Source organism: Anomaloglossus baeobatrachus, chromosome 5 (assembly GCF_048569485.1).
Source record: "Anomaloglossus baeobatrachus isolate aAnoBae1 chromosome 5, aAnoBae1.hap1, whole genome shotgun sequence".
Classification (NCBI taxonomy): Eukaryota; Metazoa; Chordata; class Amphibia; order Anura; family Aromobatidae; genus Anomaloglossus; species Anomaloglossus baeobatrachus.
The window spans coordinates 383,984,579-384,005,738 of record NC_134357.1 but is presented as its reverse complement, the minus strand read 5'-3'; the positions used below and the strand labels follow the sequence as shown (position 1 = coordinate 384,005,738).

At 50.0% G+C, this 21,160-nt stretch overlaps 1 protein-coding gene across 1 annotated transcript in view; it reads left to right on the top strand.

The window, feature by feature from the left end:
• Positions 1–17,143, top strand: part of SNX11 (sorting nexin 11) — a 51,359-nt gene extending 34,216 nt beyond the window's left edge. Inside the window, exons 5-6 of the mRNA XM_075350058.1 lie at positions 891–989; positions 15,617–17,143. Of these exons, the coding sequence (XP_075206173.1) occupies positions 891–989; positions 15,617–15,800 (283 nt within the window). The 3' untranslated portion in view covers positions 15,801–17,143. The remainder of the gene's footprint in view (positions 1–890; positions 990–15,616) is intronic.
• Positions 17,144–21,160: the final 4,017 nt, after the last annotated feature.

Genomic DNA, 21,160 nt, shown 5'->3' with positions numbered 1-21,160 from the left:
GACCAAGGTTTAAATAGCCAGAGAGTTAGCAATGGAAACGCCCATTGCTCAACACACCTGGTCTCTGTCCAAACCATTCCTGGCCACAAGAGGGAGCCTCACAGCAGCAAAAGCATAACGGACATTCACAACACATCTCTCTCGCTGACTCTAATTTATTGACCTATGGAGTAGAAAAAACAACCTTTACCCATAAGCAACCAATCTGAGCTCAGGTTCCATTTTCTTACCTAGTGTGTAAAAATTATATCTGCTCCGTGATTAGTTGCTATGAGTAATGAGCCCTTCTTTTTTTTTTTTTCTCTCTCTTTTCTTTCAAACACCATTCTTCCAGCATTTGTCTTTTTTTTTTACTTTTTTTTTTTTTCTTTTTTTCAGTGCTGAAGTGGTGCTTACAAATAAAGTCCCCTGATCCCTGTGTTATACTCATCCTCCAGCGTCTTCACTTTTTATCGACAGTGCTCTGCAGTCTTGCAGCGTAATCTTGTGATCACAACTTCTGACTGGCCGGAAGTCAGACCTTACGTGACAAATGCAAATGAGGCTCTCATAGACTTGTATTGAGTTGTGAGCGTCCTGAAACACTAGAGTTGCCAGCAAGTCATAAACTGCTGGAGCCCGATAGGAGCGGGACTGATAACAGATGAAGATTCTGGAGGATGAGTACAAGACTGGGGCCAGGGGACATAGATTTAAAGCACCACTCCAGCAGTGAAATGAAAAAATACCCTTGCTGGAGTGCTGCTTTAAAAATTAGATGAGGCACATTGATTTTCTTTGATATTAATGAAATACTATATGTACCGTGAGTTGTCCTGTGGAGGATGTGACCGACTGTCATATTGGACTCTGTATTTTCTCTGGATAGTGACGGTTGTATTTCTTATCAGGCCAGTACCTGCATTACCAGGAAAACTTCCCTTCCGCATTGGCTGCGCTGATGATTTCATTGAGAAAAGGCGGCAAGGCCTCCAGCAATTCTTAGAACAGTAAGTATTGATTCTTTGCTTACCCCATAATGGTTCCTACTTCTTGGGTTCTACCTGTATCTGTTCCTTTTTCCATGGATAATGTAAACATCCTTCATATGTTGTAGTCCCTGTTTTAGTAGTGTTGATGACATGATGATAGTAGCTATTGGGAAGAAGTGCTCCTCTTCTCCCCAAGCTTAGTGTTGAATGGACTTTCAGATTACAGACCATCTTTTGAGGCCAAGGCTAAGCTGAGGCCTGCTACCCATTAGGCCTGATTTTCGTCAAGAAAAGTGGGACGGAACTTTCTCACTTGTCATCCATATGCCATCTTTATTCAATCTGGGTTTTCTTTACAGTAGCAGTCTTCAATCAATTTCAGTATTTCCTATGCTACAGAATTGTAATGTCACTGTAAAAATTTGATGCTATACTGTGGCATCTGGTTGTTTTGTTTTTTTTTTTCTTACACCCATAGACTTGAATGGGTGATTCTTGTCCGTAGTGTGTGTGTTTTGTTCTTTTGCTTTTTCGCCACAAAATCTGTCAGTGAAAAAGTCTGTCATCTGTACTGCCTCGTTGAGTAACATGGGTCAGTGTGTTATTCTGTAAATCTGATAGAACTTGTCTGATTTTATACAGGCATCTGAACAAGCCCATAGTTGGAGCGATTAGAGAAGGTCTCAGGGCCCCATCACATCAATAATACACAGACTATAACATATTAAAAAAATGTTCAAAGTTTATTTACCCTGTAAGAATAACACATCCCAAAGGAAAACAATGACTTTCCAGTAATTTGGGTTAAATTCCATTTAAGTCTGAGCTCAGTAGATCATTTTATAGAGCCATTTGCACCACCTCATGGGTGAGCGTGTGCACCCAACGTTCGGCCTCTCTGATGAACTTTTTATTTTCAAATGACGCTGGAGACCTTCAATAAGAATGTAAGCACAGCACCCCCACTTGCTACATTTTTTTTTTCTAATGCACATTACTCCACTTTTATGGCACACTGTAGTTTATTTGCTAAAGGTGCCCAACTGTTGTAAGAGGAAGGATTTATGTGATCCCATGGGAGATCTCGCTGTTGGCTTTGCTGTGGGTTGCATTGTGTCCTTATGTTGCCACTTCCTCCATTGTGTGGGGTCATCACCTAGGATGGCACTGACCTGTGTTTAGAGGAGGAAATGGCAGCAGCTTCCTATCAATAGTCTGTGTGTCTCCTCTAGCGACTCCGCTCTCCATCGCCGTGGCGATCAGTCCAGTCCATGATCAGGGGAGAAACCGTACAGAGAAGATAAGGAGCAGCTGCCATTTCCTTTTTTTAACCATACAATCCAAAGGCAACATAAGTTGTGGACGCTGTAAATGAAGAAACCTCTTTATGAGGATCACCTAGATGTAGAGTGATATATCCAATCTATGCTGGTCATGCTCCGATTCCCCTGAAGATTCCCCGAAGATTCCCCCATTGGAGATCATATTTAGCATATATATATATATATATATATATCTATATATATAATTGCCTTATTCTGTCTGTCTGTCCGTCTGTCTGTCTGTCATGCTCCGAAATTGTGTCCTTACGGTGACACAAAGCTGATTGGCCGCTGGGCTCGCCATGGCCCCGCCCCCCCCACGGATTGGCCTCTCGCCCCGGCTCTCTGCAGGCCCCACCCCCCTCACGCAATGCACGCTCGCTCTGGCCCAACTGACACGGAGCCCCGATTCCCAGGTGAGTACACACACACATCAGATCACACTCACTCTCACACTCACTCTCACACACACCTCACACATCACATCCACACACTCACAACATCCTGGGATATCGCTTGCTTCTACACCGGCTCCGTCAGGATCCCGGCAGCGCCAGACATAACCTTGCGATGCTGGGATCTTGACGGAGGCCGTGAACGCTGGTAACTATTATACACATCGGGTAACTAAGGTCCCTTAGTTACCCGATGTGTATCATAGTTACCAGTGTACACCGGCTCACACTCACTCTCACACACACCTCACACACACATCACATCGCATCCACACATCAAGGTCCTGCAGCTGCGGAACATACACACACATAACAGCACACACACACACATACACACAAATCAGATCACACTCACACACACCTCACACATCACATCGCATCCAAATACTCACAACATCCTGGGATATCGCTTGCTTCTCGGCCTCGATACTGTGCTGTTGTGAGCTTCCAGGACCTGCCGGGGGATCACATGGCCAGAAGCATGTGATATCCCCGGATGTTGTGAGTATCAGCGCATATGTGCAATATCGTCAGTGTCTGTGTGTCTTTGTGTGTGAGTGTATGCGATCGGGTGTGTGTGAGTGTATGCGATCGGGTGGGTGTGAGTGTATGCGATCGGGTGGGTGTGAGTGTATGCGATCGGGTGGGTGTGAGTGTATGCGATCGGGTGGGTGTGTGTGACTGTATGCGATCGGATCTGTGAGTGTCGGCAGAGGAGCACGGCGTGCTGGAGGAGGCTGAGAGGAGAGAGGCTGATCCTGGGGAAGGCTGGGATATGGAGGCTGGGGACAGAGAGACTGATGCTGGGGACAGAGAGGCTGATGCTGGGAGGAGAGAGGCTGATGCTGCAGGTAGAGAGGCTGATGCTGGCGCAGCATGGCGGATGGAGCACGTTTGGGAGTGCGCAGCATGGCGGATGGAGCACCTTTGGGAGTGCGCAGCATGGCGGATGGAGCACGTTTGGGAGTGTGCAGCATGGCGGATGGAGCACCTTTGGGAGTGCGCAGCATGGCGGATGGAGCACGTTTGGGAGTGCGCAGCATGGCGGATGGAGCACCTTTGGGAGTGCGCAGCATGGCGGATGGAGCACGTTTGGGAGTGCGCAGCATGGCGGATGGAGCACGTTTGGGAGTGCGCAGCATGGCGGATGGAGCACGTTTGGGAGTGCGCAGCATGGCGGATGGAGCACGTTTGGAAATGCGCAGTATGGCGGATGGAGCACGTTTGGGAGTGCGCAGCATGGGGGATGCAGCACGATGGGGAGTGCGGAGTATGGCGGATGGAGCACGTTTGGGAGTGCGCAGCATGGGGGATGCAGCACGATGGGGAGTGCGGAGTATGGCGGATGGAGCACGTTTGGGAGTGCGCAGCATGGCGGATGGACCACGTTTGGGAGTGCGCAGCATGGCGGATGGAGCACGTTTGGGAGTGCGCAGCATGGGAGATGGAGCACGATGGGGAGTGCGCAGCATGGCGGATGGAGCACGTTTGGGAGTGCGCAGCATGGGGGATGGAGCACGATGGGGAGTGCGCAGCATTTCGGATGGAGCACGTTTGGGAGTGCGCAGCATGGCGGATGGAGCACGTTTGGGAGTGCGCAGCATGGCGAATGGAGCACGTTTGGGAGTGCGCAGGATGGGAGATGGAGCACGTTTCGGAGTGCGCAGCATGGGAGATGGAGCACGATGGGGGGTGCGCAGCATAGGGGATGGAGCACGATGGGGAGTGCGCTGCATGGGGGATGGAGCACGATGGGGAGTGCGCTGCATGGGGGATGGAGCACGATGGGGAGTGCGGAGTATGGCGGATGGAGCACGTTTGGGAGTGCTCAGCATGGCGGATGGAGCACGTTTGGGAGTGCGCAGCATGGCGGATGGAGCACGTTTGGGAGTGCGCAGCATGGGAGATGGAGCACGATGGGGAGTGCGCAGCATGGCGGATGGAGCACGTTTGGGAGTGCGCAGCATGGGGGATGGAGCACGATAGGGAGTGCGCAGCATGGCGGATGGAGCACGTTTGGGAGTGCGCAGCATGGCGGATGGAGCACGTTTGGGAGTGCGCAGCATAGCGGATGGAGCACGTTTGGGAGTGCGCAGGATGGGAGATGGAGCACGATGGGGGGTGCGCAGCATACGGGATGGAGCACGATGGGGAGTGCGCTGCATGGGGGATGGAGCACGATGGGAAGTGCACACCTCCCCCCAACACACACACACACACGCGCGTGCGCGCACTGCACAACACACCACACCACACACACACTGGGAACCACAAACAACTGGCCTACACAGACACCCACACACACAGACAACGCTGCACACACAAATATATGCACATACCGCACAACACGCACATTGCACAAAACATACCTCCCCCCAAAACACACCACACACACACAAACTGCGCAACACACACACAACGCTACAGAGACACAGCGCTCCACAAACAACGCAACACACAAACAACACCGCTCTCACCCCCCATCACACCCAGACAACACCCAGAACATGTACAGCGCCTACACAAACACTTGGTAACTACACACAACAACACATATATTATATTATATATATATATAGAACAAAAATCATACATGAACTACACAATACGTAAATTCTAGAATACCCGATGCGTAGAATCGGGCCACCTTCTAGTGTATATGTATATATATATATATATATATATATATATATATATATATATATATATATATATATATATATATATATATATATATATATATATATATATATATATACACACACTAGAAGGTGGCCCGATTCTACGCATCGGGTATTCTAGAATTTACGTATTGTGTAGTTCATGTATGATTTTTGTTCTATATATATATACACTAGAAGGTGGCCCGATTCTACGCATCGGGTATTCTAGAATTTACGTATTGTGTAGTTCATGTATGATTTTTGTTCTATATATATATATACTAGAAGGTGGCCCGATTCTACGCATCGGGTATTCTAGAATTTACGTATTGTGTAGTTCATGTATGATTTTTGTTATATATATAGATGTTGTTGTGTGTAGTTACCAAGTGTTTTTGTGTAGGGCGCTGTACATGTTCTGAGTGTCGCGGGGGGTGAGAGCGGTGTTGTATGTGTGTTGCGTGTGTTGCGTTGTTTGTGGAGCGCTGTGTGTCTGTAGCGTTGTGTGTGTGTGTGTGTGTTGTGCGGTTTGTGTGTGTGTGGTGTGTTTTGGGGGGAGGTATGTTTTGAGCAATGTGTGTGTTGTGCAGTATGTGCGTATATTTGTGTGTGCAGCGTTGTCTGTGTGTGTGGGTGTCTGTGTAGGGCGTTGTTTGTGATTCCTAGTGTGTGTGTGTTGTGCAGTGCGCGTGTGTGTGTGTGTTGGGGGGAGGTGTGCACCTCCCATCGTGCTCCATCCCCCATGCTGCGCACCCCCCCATCGTGCTGCATCCCCCATGCTGCGCACTCCCAAACGTGCTCCATCCGCCATGCTGCGCACTCCCAAACGTGGTCCATCCGCCATGCTGCGCACTCCCAAACGTGCTCCATCCGCCATACTGCGCACTCCCCATCGTGCTGCATCCCCCATGCTGCGCACTCCCAAACGTGCTCCATCCGCCATGCTGCGCACTTCCCCATCGTGCTCTATCCGCCATGCTGCACACTCCCAAACGTGCTCCATCCGCCATGCTGCGCACTCCCAAACGTGCTCCATCCGCCATGCTGCGCACCCCCTATCATGCTCCATCCGCCATGCTGCGCACTCCCAAACGTGCTCCACCCGCCATGCTGCGCACTCCCAAACGTGCTCCATCCGCCATGCTGCGCACTCCCAAACGTGCTCCATCCGCCATGCTGCGCACTCCCAAACGTGGGTCCATCCGCCATGCTGCGCACTCCCAAACGTGCTCCATCCGCCATGCTGCGCACTCCCAAACGTGCTCCATCCGCCATACTGCGCACTCCCCATCGTGCACCATCCGGCATGCTGCGCACTCCCAAACGTGCTCCATCCGCCATGCTGCGCACTCCCCAAACGTGCTCCATCCGCCATGCTGCGCACTCCGAAACGTGCTCCATCCGCCATGCTGCGCACTCCCAAACGTGCTCCATCCGCCATGCTGCGCGCTCCCAAACGTGGTCCATCCGCCATGCTGCGCACTCCCAAACGTGCTCCATCCGTCATGCTGCGCACTCCCAAACGTGCTCCATCCGCCATACTGCGCACTCCCCATCGTGCACCATCCGGCATGCTGCGCACTCCCAAACATGCTCCATCCGTCATGCTGCGCACTCCCAAACGTGCTCCATCCGTCATGCTGCGCACTCCCAAACGTGCTCCATCCGCCATGCTGCGCACTCCCCAAACGTGCTCCATCCGCCATGCTGCGCACCCCCCATCATGCTCCATCCGCTTAGGAGTGCGCAGCATGCCGGATGGTGCACGATGGGGAGTGCGCAGTATGGCGGATGGAGCACGTTTGGGAGTGCGCCAGCATGGCGGATGGAGCACGTTTGGGAGTGCGCAGCATGGCGGATGGACCACGTTTGGGAGTGCGCAGCATGGCGGATGGACCACGTTTGGGAGTGCGCAGCATGGCGGATGGACCACGTTTGGGAGTGCGCAGCATGGGGGATGCAGCACGATGGGGAGTGCGCAGTATGGCGGATGGAGCACGTTTTGCTCAGCCTCTCTCCTTCCAGCCTCCCTCAGCATCAGCCCCCCCCCTCCCAGCCTTCCCCAAGATCAGCCTCTCTGCTCCCAGCCTCCTCCAGCACGCCGTGCTCCTCTGCCGACACTCACCCACACAACCGATCGCATCCACTCACCCCACACAACCGATCGCATCCACTCACCCACACAACCGATCGCATCCACTCACACACACAACCGATCGCATCCACTCACACACACAACCGATCGCATCCACTCACACACACACCCGATCGCATACACTCACACACACACCCGATCGCATACACTCACACACACACCCGATCGCATACACTCACACACACACCCGATCGCATACACTCACACACACACCCGATCGCATACACTCACACACACACCCGATCGCATACACTCACACACACCCGATCGCATACACTCACACACACAGACACTGACGATATTGCACATACGCGCTGATACTCACAACATCCGGGGATATCACATGCTTCTGGCCATGTGATCCTCCCGCAGGTCCTGGAAGATCACAGCACAATATCGCCGCCGAGAAGCAAGCGATATCCCAGGATGTTGTGAGTATGTGGATGCGATGTGATGTGTGTATGTGAGTGAGTGTGATCTGATTTGTGTGTGTATGTGTGTGTGTGTGTGCTGTTATGTGTCTGTATGTTCTGCAGCTGCAGGACCTTGATGTGTGGATGCGATGTGATGTGTGTGTGAGTGTGGGCCGGTGTACACTGGTAACTATGATACACATCGGGTAACTAAGGGACCTTAGTTACCCGATGTGTATAATGGTTACCAGCTTTCACGGCCTCCGTTAAGATCCCAGCATCGCAAGGTTATGTGTGGCGCTGCCGGGATCCTGACGGAGCCGGTGTAGAAGCAAGCGATATCCAGGATGTTGTGAGTGTGTGGATGTGATGTGTGAGGTGTGTGTGAGAGTGAGTGTGAGAGTGAGTGTGATCTGATGTGTGTGTGTACTCACCTGGGAATCGGAGCCCCGTGTCAGTTGGGCCACAGCGAGCGTGCATTGCGTGAGGGGGCGGGGCCTGCAGAGAGCCGGGGCGAGAGGCCAATCCGTGTGGGGGGGCGGGGCCATGGCGAGCCCAGCGGCCAATCAGCTTTGTGTCACCGTAAGGACACAATTTCGGAGCATGACAGACAGACAGACAGACAGACAGATAGACAGACAGATAGACAGACAGACAGACAGACAGACAGACAGACAGACAGACAGATAGACAGACAGATAGACAGACAGATAGACAGACAGATAGACAGACAGATAGACAGACAGATAGACAGACAGATAGACAGACAGATAGACAGACAGATAGACAGACAGATAGACAGACAGACAGACAGACAGAATAAGGCAATTATATATATAGATAATATAATATATGTGTTGTTGTGTGTAGTTACCAAGTGTTTGTGTAGGGCGCTGTACATGTTCTGGGTGTGGCGGGGGGTGAGAGCGGTGTTGTATGTGTGTTGCGTTGTTTGTGGAGCGCTGTGTCCTGTAGCGTTGTGTGTGTGTGTGTGTTGTGCGGTTTGTGTGTGTGTGGTGTGTTTTGGGGGGAGGTATGTTTTGAGCAATGTGTGTGTTGTGCGGTATGTGCGTATATTTGTGTGTGCTGCGGTGTTTGTGTGTTGGGTGTTGTGTGTGTGGGTGTCTGTGTAGGGCGTTGTTTGTGGTTCCCAGTGTGTGTGTGTGTGTGTGTGTTGGGGGGAGGTGTGCACCTCCCATCGTGCTCTATCCCCCATGCTGCGCACCCCCCCATCGTGCTCCATCCCCCATGCAGCGCACTCCCCATCGTGCTGCATCCCCCATGCTGCGCACTCCCAAACGTGCTCCATCCGCCATGCTGCGCACTCCCAAACGTGCTCCATCCGCCATACTGCGCACTCCCCATCGTGCTGCATCCCCCATGCTGCGCACTCCCAAACGTGCTCCATCCGCCATGCTGCGCACTCCCCATCGTGCTCTATCCGCCATGCTGCGCACTCCCAAACGTGCTCCATCCCCCATGCTGCGCACTCCCAAACGTGCTCTATCCGCCATGCTGCGCACTCCCAAACGTGCTCCATCCCCCATGCTGCGCACTCCCCCATCGTGCTCTATCCGCCATGCTGCGCACGTCCCCATCGTGCTCTATCCGCCATGCTGCGCACTCCCAAACGTGCTCCATCCCCCATGCTGCGCACTCCCAAACGTGCTCCATCCGCCATGCTGCGCACTCCCCAAACGTGCTCCATCTGCCATGCTGCGCACTCCCAAACATGCTCCATCCCCCATGCTGCGCACTCCCCATCGTGCTCCATCCCCCATGCTGCGCACCCCCCATCGTGCTCCATCCCCCATGCTGCACCAGCATCAGCCTCTCTGCCCGCAGCATCAGCCTCTCTGCCCACAGCATCAGCCTCTCTGCCCACAGCATCAGCCTCTCTGCCCACAGCATCAGCCTCTCTGCCCACAGCATCAGCCTCTCTGCCCACAGCATCAGCCTCTCTCCTCCCAGCATCAGCCTCTCTCCTCCCAGCATCAGCCTCTCTCCTCCCAGCATCAGCCTCTCTCCTCCCAGCATCAGCCTCTCTCCTCCCAGCATCAGCCTCTCTCCTCCCAGCATCAGCCTCTCTCCTCCCAGCATCAGCCTCTCTCCTCCCAGCATCAGCCTCTCTCCTCCCAGCATCAGCCTCTCTCCTCCCAGCATCAGCCTCTCTCCTCCCAGCATCAGCCTCTCTCCTCCCAGCATCAGCCTTTTCTGTCCCTAGCATCAGCCTCTCTCCTCCCAGCCTACCCCAGCCTCAGCCTCCCTCAGCATCAGCCTCTCTTCTCTCAGCCTCCCCCTCCCAGGCTTCCCCAGGATCAGCCTCTCATCCCAGCATCAGCCTCTCTCATCCCAGCATCAGCCTCTCTCCTCCCAGCATCAGCCTCTCCTCTCTGTCCCCAGCATCAGCCTCTCTCCTCCCAGCCTTCCCCAGCATCAGCCTCTCTCCTCCCAGCCTCTCTCTCTTCCCAGCCTCCCCCAGCATCAGCCTCTCTCCTTCCAGCCTCCCCCAGCATCAGCCTCTCTCCTTCCAGCCTCCCCCAGCATCAGCCTCTCTCCTTCCAGCCTCCCCCAGCATCAGCCTCTCTCCTTCCAGCCTCCCCCAGCATCAGCCTCCCTCTCCCAGCCTTCCCCAGGTTCAGCCTCTCTCCTCCCAGCCTCCGTCCTCCCAGCCTCCCCCAGCATCAGCCTCTCTCCTTCCAGCCTCCCCCAGCATCACCCTCTCTCCTTCCAGCCTCCCCCAGCATCAGCCTCCCTCTCCCAGCCTTCCCCAGGATCAGTCTCTCTCCTCCCAGCCTCCGTCCTCCCAGCCTTCCCCAGCATCAGCTTTCCCCTCCCAGCCTCCCTCAGCATCAGCCTTCCCCAGCATCAGCCTCTCTCCTCCCAGCCTCAGCCTCTCTCCTTCCAGCCTCCCCCAGCATCAGCCTCTCTCCTTCCAGCCTCCCTCAGCATCAGCCTCCCCTTCCCAGCCTTCCCCAGGATCAGCCTCTCTCCTCCCAGCCTCCTTCAGCATCAGCCTTCCCCTCCCAGTCTCCCCCAGCATCAGCCTCCCACTCCCAGCCTTCCCCAAGATCAGCCTCTCTGCTCCCCAGCCTCCTCCAGCACGCCGTGCTCCTCTGCCGACACTCACACACACAGCCGATCGCATACACTCACACACACACCCGATCGCATACACTCACACACACACCCGATCGCATACACTCACCCACACAACCGATCGCATACACTCACCCACACCCGATCGCATACACTCACCCACACCCGATCGCATACACTCACACACACCCCGATCGCATACACTCACACACACAGACACTGACGAAATCGCACATACGCGCTGATACTCACAACATCCGGAGATACCACATGCTTCTGGCCATGTGATCCTCCGTCAGGTCCTGGAAGGTCACAGCAGCACAGTATCGAGGCCGAGAAGCAAGCGATATCGCCGGATGCTGTGAGTGTGTGGATGCGATGTGATGTGTGTGTGAGGTGTGTGTGAGGTGTTTGTGAGAGTGAGCGTGATCTGATGTGTGTGTATGTGTGTGTGTGTGCTGTTATGTGTGTGCGTGTGGATCTTCCGCCGCTGCAGGACCTTTATGTGCTGGTAACTATGCTACCATGGGTACCAGCGCATCCCGTCCCCCACTCGCACGGGAGCCCACACCAGCATACGGCGGCAAGGCCAGCAATGCGAGGGTAAGTGTTGGCGGCGGACGCTGATGTGGGCTCCCGTTGGGGGGGGGGGGGGGTTGTACAGTACTTACCTGGGAGCCGTGACCGTGTCAGTTCGGGGAATGCGGGGGGGGGGGGGGGGCAGAGCTAACGTCCATTGCGTGAGGGGGGCGGGGCGTGGCGTGGCCGAGTTGCCAATGCCTGCAGGGTGCCGGGGCGAGAGGCCAATCTGTGGGGGGGGTGGAGCCTGGGCGAGCGGCTGGCCAATCCGTGTGGGGGCGCAGCCTGGGCGAGCGGCCAATCGGTGTGGGGGGGGCGGGGCCATGGCGAGCCCAGCAGCCAATCAGCTTTGTGTCACCGTAAGATCTTTTTACACCTAGGCCTGCGACTGGAACACGGGGGCATCCGCTACGTCTTGAGGAAAGAAGGTTTAATCATAATCACAGACGAGGATTCTTTACTGTACGAGCAGTGAGACTGTGGAACTCTCTGCCGCATGATGTTGTAATGAGTGATTCACTACTAACATTTAAGCAGAGCCTAGATGCCTTTCTTGAAAAATTTAATATTACCAGTTATGTATATTAGATTTTATGACAGGGTATTGATCCAGGGAACTAGTCTGATTGCCGGATGTGGTGTCAGGAAGGAAATTTTTTCCCCATTGGAACTTGTTTGCCACATTGGGGTTTTTTTGCCTTCCTCTGGATCAACATGTTAGGCTACGGGTTGAACTAGATGGACTTAGAGTCTCCCTTCAACCTTAAAAACTATGATACTATGATACTATGAATGTCACCGGAAGGACACAATTTTGAAGCATGACAGACAGACAGACAGACTGAATAAGGCAAATATATATATATATATATATATATATATATATATATATATATATATATATATATATATATATATATATATATATATATATATATATATATACTTATATACTAGAAGGTGGCCCGATTCTACGCATCGGGTATTCTAGAATTTACGTATTGTGTAGTTCATGTATGATTTTTGTTATATATATAAATATATAGAGATGTTGTTGTGTGTAGTTACCAAGTGTTTGTGTAGGCGCTGTACATGTTCTGGGTGTTGTCTGGGTGTCACGGGGGGTGAGAGCGGTGTTGTATGTGTGTTGCGTGTGTTGCGTTGTTTGTGGAGCGCTGTGTGTCTGTAGCGTTGTGTGTGTGTTGCGCGGTTTGTGTGTGTGTGGTGTGTTTTGGGGGGAGGTATGTTTTGTGCAATGTGTGTGTTGTGCGGTATGTGCGTATATTTGTGTGTGCCGCGGTGTTTGTGTGTTGGGTGTTGTGTGTGTGCAGCATTGTCTGTGTGTGTGGGTGTCTGTGTAGGGCAGTTGTTTGTGGTTCCCAGTGTGTGTGGTGTGTTGTGCAGTGCGCGTGTGTGTGTGTGTGTGTGTGTGTGTGTGTGTGCATCAGCCTCTCTTCTCTCAGCCTACCTCTCCCAGCCTCCCTCCTCCCAGCCTCCCTCAGCATCAGCCTCCCTCTCCCAGCCTCCCCAAGCATCAGCCTCCACCAGCATCAGCCTCTCTCCTTCCAGCCTCCCCCAGCATCAGCCTCCGCCAGCATCAGCCTCTCTCCTTCCAGCCTCCTCCAGCATCAGCCTCCCTCTCCCAGCCTTCCCCAGGATCAGCCTCTCTCCTCCAAGCCTCCGTCCTCCCAGCCTTCCCCAGCATCAGCTTTCCCCTCCCAGCCTCCCTCAGCATCAGCCTTCCCCAGCATCAGCCTCTCTCCTCCCAGCCTCAGCCTCTCTCCTTCCAGCCTCCCTCAGCATCAGCCTCTCTCCTTCCAGCTTCCCTCAGCATCAGCCTCCCCTTCCCAGCCTTCCCGAGGATCAGCCTCTCTCCTCCCAGCCTCCTTCCTCCCAGCCTCCCCCTCCCAGCCTCCCTCAGCATCAGCCTTCCGCTCCCAGTCTCCCCCAGCATCAGCCTCCCCCAGCATCAGCCTCCCCCAGCATCAGCCTCTCTCCTTCCAGCCTCCCCCAGCATCAGCCTCCCGTTCCCAGCCTTCCCCAGGATCAGCCTCTCTCCTCCCAGCCTCCTTCCTCCCAGCCTCCCTCAGCATCAGCCTTCCCCTCCCAGTCTCCCCCAGCATCAGCCTCCCCAAGCATCAGCCTCCACCAGCATTAGCCTCTCTCCTTCCAGCCTCCCCCAGCATCAGCCTCCCCAAGCATCAGCCTCCACCAGCATCAGCCTCCCCCTCCCAGCCTCCCCCAGCATCAGCCTCTCTCCTCCCAGCCTTCCCCATGATCAGCCTCTCTGCTCCCAGCCTCCTCCAGCACGCCGTGCTCCTCTGCCGACACTCACACACCCGATCGCATCCACTCACACACACCCGATCGCATCCACTCACACACACCCGATCGCATCCACTCACACACACCCGATCGCATCCACTCACACACACCCGATCGCATCCACTCACACACACCCGATCGCATCCACTCACACACACCCGATCGCATCCACTCACACACACCCGATCGCATCCACTCACACACACAGACACTGACGATATCGCACATACGCGCTGATACTCACAACATCCGTAGATATCACATGCCTCTGGCCATGTGATCCTCCGTCAGGTCCTGGAAGATCACAACAGCACAGTATCGAGGCCGAGAAGCAAGCGATATCGCCGGATGATGTGAGGTGTGAGGTGTGTGTGAGGTGTGTGTGTGTGTGAGAGTGAGTGTGATCTGATGTGTGTGTATGTTTGTGTGTGTGCTGTTATGTATGTGCGTGTGGATCTTCCGCTGCAGCAGGACCTTGATGCGCTTGTAACCATGCGAGCATGGTTACCAACGTATCCACACCACTCCCGTGCGAGCGGGGGGCCGGTGGGGGTGGGGGGGGAGTACAGTACTCACCTCCGTGACAGCCGTGTCAGTTCGGGGGGGGGGGAGGGGGGGGGGAGTACAGTACTCACCTCCGTGACAGCCGTGTCAGTTCGGGGAATGCGCGGAGGGGGGGAGGGGGGGAGGCGGGGGGGGGGGGGAGTACAGTACTCACCTCCGTGACAGCCGTGTCAGTTCGGGGAATGCGCGGGGGGAGGGAGGGGGCGGGGCCAGAGCTAGCGTGCATTGCGTGAGGGGCGGGGGCGTGGCGTGGCCGAATTGCCAATGCCTGCAGGGTGGCGAGAGGCCAATCTGGGGGGGGGGGGGCGGAGCCTGGCCGAGCGGCTGGCCAATCCGTGTGGGGGCGCAGCCTGGGCGAGCGGCCAATCGGTGTGGGGGGGGCGGGGCCATGGCGAGCCCAGCGGCCAATCAGCTTTGTGTCACCGAAAGGACACAATTTTGGAGCATGACAGACAGACAGACAGACAGAATAAGGCAATTATATATATAGATATATATTATATATTATAATTTTGCAGGTACCCAGATTACTCACAGTAGTAATACTGTCTTATAATTGTGCTTTTCTATCTCCACATTGTGCTTTTTTTTTTTTGGCCAGAACCACCAAAGTTCCTCTGGCTTGGTGGTGCCCCCTGGTTAGACCCCTAGTGGTAACTAATATGTCATAACCTCACCGTTTTTATATAGGTTTCCCATACTTTAAGTGAAGGTAATTAATAATCAGACGTCAGTCACGTGAATATGTCAGGATTGTTTTTCAGGGAATTCTATGGGGTGCTATAATATTGTCAGATTGTAACTGATAAATAGAATAGGGCACACGGTGCTGATTGGACCCAGAACCTCCAGTTACTAGTCACATTCACTCCCACCTTCTGATGTGGACTAGAGCTCACATGATATTTGAGGCATGCCAGTGACCCTACCACATGGGGGGCTGTAGATTTGGACGTCTTGGCTTTCCATAACGGTATACATATGCTTCTAGTGAAACTGCCTATCTTTGTAATAAATGACTGCATAGCCTAATCTTAATTCTATCCTAATCTGCATTCTTCTGTTGGCAGAACTGTACAGAGCATGGTCCTGTTGTCAGACAGCCAGCTGCATCTCTTCCTTCAGAGCCAGCTCTCAGTGGGTGACATTGAAGCTTGTGTTAAAGGACATCGACCGTATACTGCTACAGAAGCAATCCTAAATTATGCTATATCCAACCGAGGATGGACTCAAGAGGAAACGCTGCCTAGGTAGTAGACAAGGACCTGTCAGGCTAGTAGTTCTCTAGGTTTGGTAATGTAGATGTAAAGGGAAAGTCATGGCTCGGCCTCAAACACTTTGCACTTTAATATTCCACTGTAAGTTATGCAATAAATGGACTCGTCATCATCTTGTGCCACTCTTTGGTCCTGGCAGATAGTGAGAATATTATGTGGATTGAGGTGAGCTGAGTTTTCAGGAATGTTTCACACTGGAATCCTTTTGTTCCATGCATCAATCTACAAACTGATTATCTGGAATCTCTGAATCAAAGACGAGTCCTGTGGGGAGAGCATCTGCTGACCTGCCTTGTGGCCATGCCACGCTGATAATGACAGTATTGTTTACGAAGCCTCCCAGAAACCACCAAGACCTGTTTGTCTGGACCCAGAGTGTTTCTGGAATGTGTGAGGCCCCCTGTGTGTTAAATGTGCAACTCACCCAGGTGTCCTAAGGAAAAGGTTACCTGTTACTGATGTAGGATTTGAGCTGCAATGAAACAATGTGTGGCCTAAACACTGCTAACCCCCCACCCCCAACTATCCAGTGGCCACATCATTTGTTTTATAATTGTGCAGTCACTGGCTGGCAATGCGGAGCTCACTGGTCTCACCCTGAAGTAATACAAAAAAAATAACATTATCACTATGCTCCATGGGCCTCATTCATCATCTGCATTTTTTTAAATCACTTTTTTTTTTTGTTGTGGTATTCATTTATATGGGGTTTTTTTTTTTTTTTGCCAAATTCTTCAAAATTGCACATGTAATTAATGGCTTTTGCACAAAAATTCCAAACATATTCATTTTATTTTTTCTTTCCCACATAACCCTTAGGGTATGTAAACACGGTGCGTTTTTTTTTTTTTTTTTTTTTTTTCTGCACAGTTTTGTAACAAAACAATGAAGGCTTTCCTTATGCCAGCAAAGTGAATTAGATTCCTGAAGTCTCGTGCACACCATGCTTATTTCTGTCGTTGCAATTTTAAATCTGCAAAATATCAATTCTTGCAGAATTTTTGCTGGAGATTTTACCCGTACTAATGAGTGGGGAAAAATCTGCAACAAAAACAAATGTAAAAAAAAAATTAAAAAGTGTGTATTATACACTGTTTTTGCTGCCAACACTTCAGGATTTGCAGTAGAATTTTATTTTTTTTTTGCTGCAAGTCCTCAATATGCGCACATGCCTTTAGAAATGTTGCACGTTTGTATCCAACTGAACCAAACTAAAAATCCACCAAAATTTTCACTACAGGAAGGTACTAGATTGAGATGCAACAAAAAAATGGGTTTTGTTTTTTTTGTTTTTTTTTTTTTATATAGCTTTTTATGAATCTGACATAAAACACCAAGATAAAGAAAGTAAGAGACTAAAGAGAAAAAAAAAATGGTGCAAACATTATAGAGAATATGCAAATACTAAAGCCAGTAATAAAGAACCACTCACTGCAGAGAAGCAACAATGATGAATCAGGACCATGGCTGCAATGTCTGTCTGGAGGATAAACTGGGTGGGATTCCTAGAATCCTCTCTGCTCTTATCCCCGATTTTTACAGCTTCAGCCGATTTTTGTTTACAATAAATGCAATGTTTAAAAGGGCACAAGTTTTATTTTTTCCTTCTGCTTTGATATTGGACTTCTATAGTTGCGCTCCTTATTTTCAGTGTATTGCAGCTATAAATTCATGTGACCATTTCTTGCACTGACCAATGCTTTTGCCATAAATTGATATTGTGCATTTTAGAGTGAAACATATTTATTATTAAGGGTTTTTTTAAGCCGGAAATATTGTATAGTCTTCTCATTGAGAATAATTCTGTTCTTGAAGTCCAATGAACGTGTCACATCTCATAAGAATTCTCTATTTCAGCCATTATAAGTCTGTTTTCACACAAAGGAGTACAGGGGCACAATTGAGGGATTCTTCTTTTTAGCTTTAATCAGGCTGTACATATTCTAATTTCTGCTTTCCAAATTTTGCTTTATTTACGTATACTTGAGGCCTTCACGACACCACTATTAAGACAACTGTTTCTCAATCCTTAGTATTTTACAAGGGGAAAACATAACACTTATATTCGCCTCCGGCGTCTGCAGCGTTGTCTGCACTGGCTCTCTCAAGGCTCGTGCTGCTAATTAGTGGCCGTTTTACTGTTCCCTCTTTCAAATGTAATTGACATTCGGACAAGGAGAGGCAGAAACTACAGCTTTAGCTTCCTCCAGACGTCTGTTTGCTCGTGAGAGCCTGTGCTGACACCACTGGAACAGCGCCAGCACCAAAGGGGAGTATATAATGTTATTATTTTACAAAGGATAAAACACAGTGATATAGAAGAGTTGTCTGAATAGTGGACAACCCCTTTTAATAGCTACAAAGTTGTTTGTTTGGTTTTTTTGTTTTTTTTTTTTTACAGGCAAGCACTCAGTTGTAGGCACTTAACCCTGTAGCTATTGAGCGGCACTGTTTGTTCCGGCACTCGAGAAATTAAAAAAAAAATAAAGAAAATAAGTATGAAGCGAGCCCTTCATACTTACCAAGGCTCTGTCGTGGCTGTACACAGCTCCTGTGGCCTCCTCTTCACTTCCTGGGTGACTGATTAGGTTCACCCATATGCACTGCTTTCCCCGCAAACCGGCCAGCCTGGCATCTGCGATTGGTTGCAATCAGGCGCACCCCCAGCCTGTGTGATAGCGTCTGACTGCAACCAATCACAGGCGCTGTCTGCGGGTCAGTATCATGGTATGAAAATAAATTATTTCGTAGGGTCCCCCCGTATTATGATAACAAGCACATATAAATCCATTAGATGCAACAAGCCTTTACCCGGTTCTTCCTGATTGCTCTGGTGTGTTGGCAATCAGGGTAATAACAGCCCACTGCTGCCACTAATCCCTAGATTAGTAGGGGGTCTCATAAATGCATCCCATTATCACTAATCTGTAAGTGAAAGTAAATAAACACAGACAACGAAAAAAACTTTATTTGAAATAAAATACCAAAAACACCCTCTTTCACCACTTTATTAACCCCCAAAACACTCCTGCACGTCTGACGTGATTCACATAAGGTCCCATGACTATTCAGCTCTGCTACATCTGAGTTACAGGGCGCGATCATGGAACATCTTCACAAGCTGTAACTGCAGGCAGAAAATAAGCCACGATTAGCGATAACATCACTCAGGTTAGTTGCGGTCACAGGAGGAGGACCGTGGGAGCCTTTCTGCTGTGGCTAACCTTAGTGATGTCACCGCTGATCGTAGCTCATTCTCTGCCAGGAGCTCGGTGTGTAGTGATGTTCCATGATTGCACACTGTGACTTAGATGTAGCAGAGCTGAATCGTCATGGGACCTCGTGTGGATTACGTCAGACCTGCAGGAGTGTTTTGGGGGTTAATGAAGTGGTGAAAGAGTGTTTTTGTTTTTTATGTATTCCAAATAAAGTATTTTTTCGGTGTTTTATTTACTTTCAGTTTTATATTAGTGATGGGGGGTCTCATAGGCCCTCCCCATTACTAATCTAGGGCTTAGTGGCATCTGTAGGCTGTTAACACCTGCTATTACCCCAATTGCCATCGCACCAAGGCAATCGGGAAGAGCTGGGTAAAGCGCTGGCCTTGTCGCATCTAATGGGTGCGAAAATCCCGGGCAATATATTATGGTTTTTAGCTGCACAGAATCAGTGGAAACAAGTACATTCAGCAAGCATCCAAAAATAATAGTAAAATGTACTTTGTTTCTTATCAACATAAAACGACTGCTCTTCAGGACATGTAATAGGTTAAAGCCTTCTTTACAGATTTTAGTTATTTATTTTTTTTAAATGATGCCTGGGGGCATTGAGAAGGTGTCACCTTGTAAGGGTGGGCATAAACATTGATATGTAATTGATATGCATGTGTTACTCAAATCAGAGGTGCCGCTGCAATCAAACTCTCTGCGACATTCTCATGTCACCTAACCCACATAGCGACACATTAGCGTCTTTGTCTGTCCCTGTCCGTGTGGGCTAGACAGGGTTGCCAAAGTACTGGATGTTGCCCATGAGCTGCACTTTCCCTAACCCTGGCATAAAATGACATCTGGCTACAGTGTTTTTTTTTTTTTGTTTTTTTTTCTGTATGTGAATATAGCCCAATTTTTAGGTATTGTGCAAAACCAAAGCAACCTCCAGTAAAGCAGTGGTTTGTCTGCATGGATAAAACCTCAGCCTGTTCACATGAAGGTCATATCTCAGTTTTTGCAGTGAACTTATCCATTACCATAGCTTGAAACAATGGTGTACATTTAAAAGGAAAGCTCGTAAAAGAGTTTTAAAATGTCATAGATGAAAAGAATAATGCACAAATGGTGAAAGATGTATATGAAAAAATAGACAAAAGGTGTGCAAATAAAGTATTGAGCCCATTATTGAAGTTTTGAGATAATCTAATGCGTAGTTTGACCATGACAGATCAATTTTTTTTTTCTTCACTTGTTTTATTGTTAAAGATGTGTAAATAACAGAAGTAAGCACATACCTTTAGTGATGCATTTATCAGTACTGACCACTAGGGGGAGAGACAACATGCCCCCTTATAAACTAGTAATAGTTTGAGTGGCACTTATAAATAAACCTGTCCGAGGTGTAGCTTATCATCTAAGGCTCACATGCCCTGTAATCATCCGTTAGAACGAATCCTGCAGAGATCAGTTGGGAAAAAAGTTCTGCAAACACAACTTTTTTTTTTTTTTTTGTCCTTTGTTAAATAATGGATATCTGCCGGATCTTTTTTTTTTTTTTTAATTAACATTGGAGTCTATGGCGGACGGAGTCATTAATGGATTGCTGTTTAGTAATAAGTTGTCCTTGCATGTGCAACAAATCCGTTGTTATTTTTTCTTACAGAATCTTTTTCAAATGCAAGATAAACAACAATAAGGTAATGGATCTGTTCTCCATAGACTCCAATGTTTTAAAAAAAAAAAAAAAAAACACACCAGATCCTACAGACATAATTTTGCCAATGGATTTCTACAGGATCTGTTATAACAGATGATTACAGGACATGTTAACTCAAATACTGTCCTTTAGTGCCCCCTGTGTCTGAGCATAGAGTTGCAAGCCACATGTGGAAAATGAACCAATGGTTGGGGACCCCTGACTTAATGTGCTATGTTGCTTTGTGAACATAAATGTGTAAACCACAGTCATTTTTACTTTTGCTTTTTTTTTTTCTTTGCGCAATGAAACTTTCCACCAAATTGTCTTAGGCTATGTGAGCACGTAGCGTTCTACCCTGCAGAAATTTCTGCAGCGATTTGAACAGCACATTTGTGCTTCAAATCGCTGCAGAAAAAGTCTGTAATG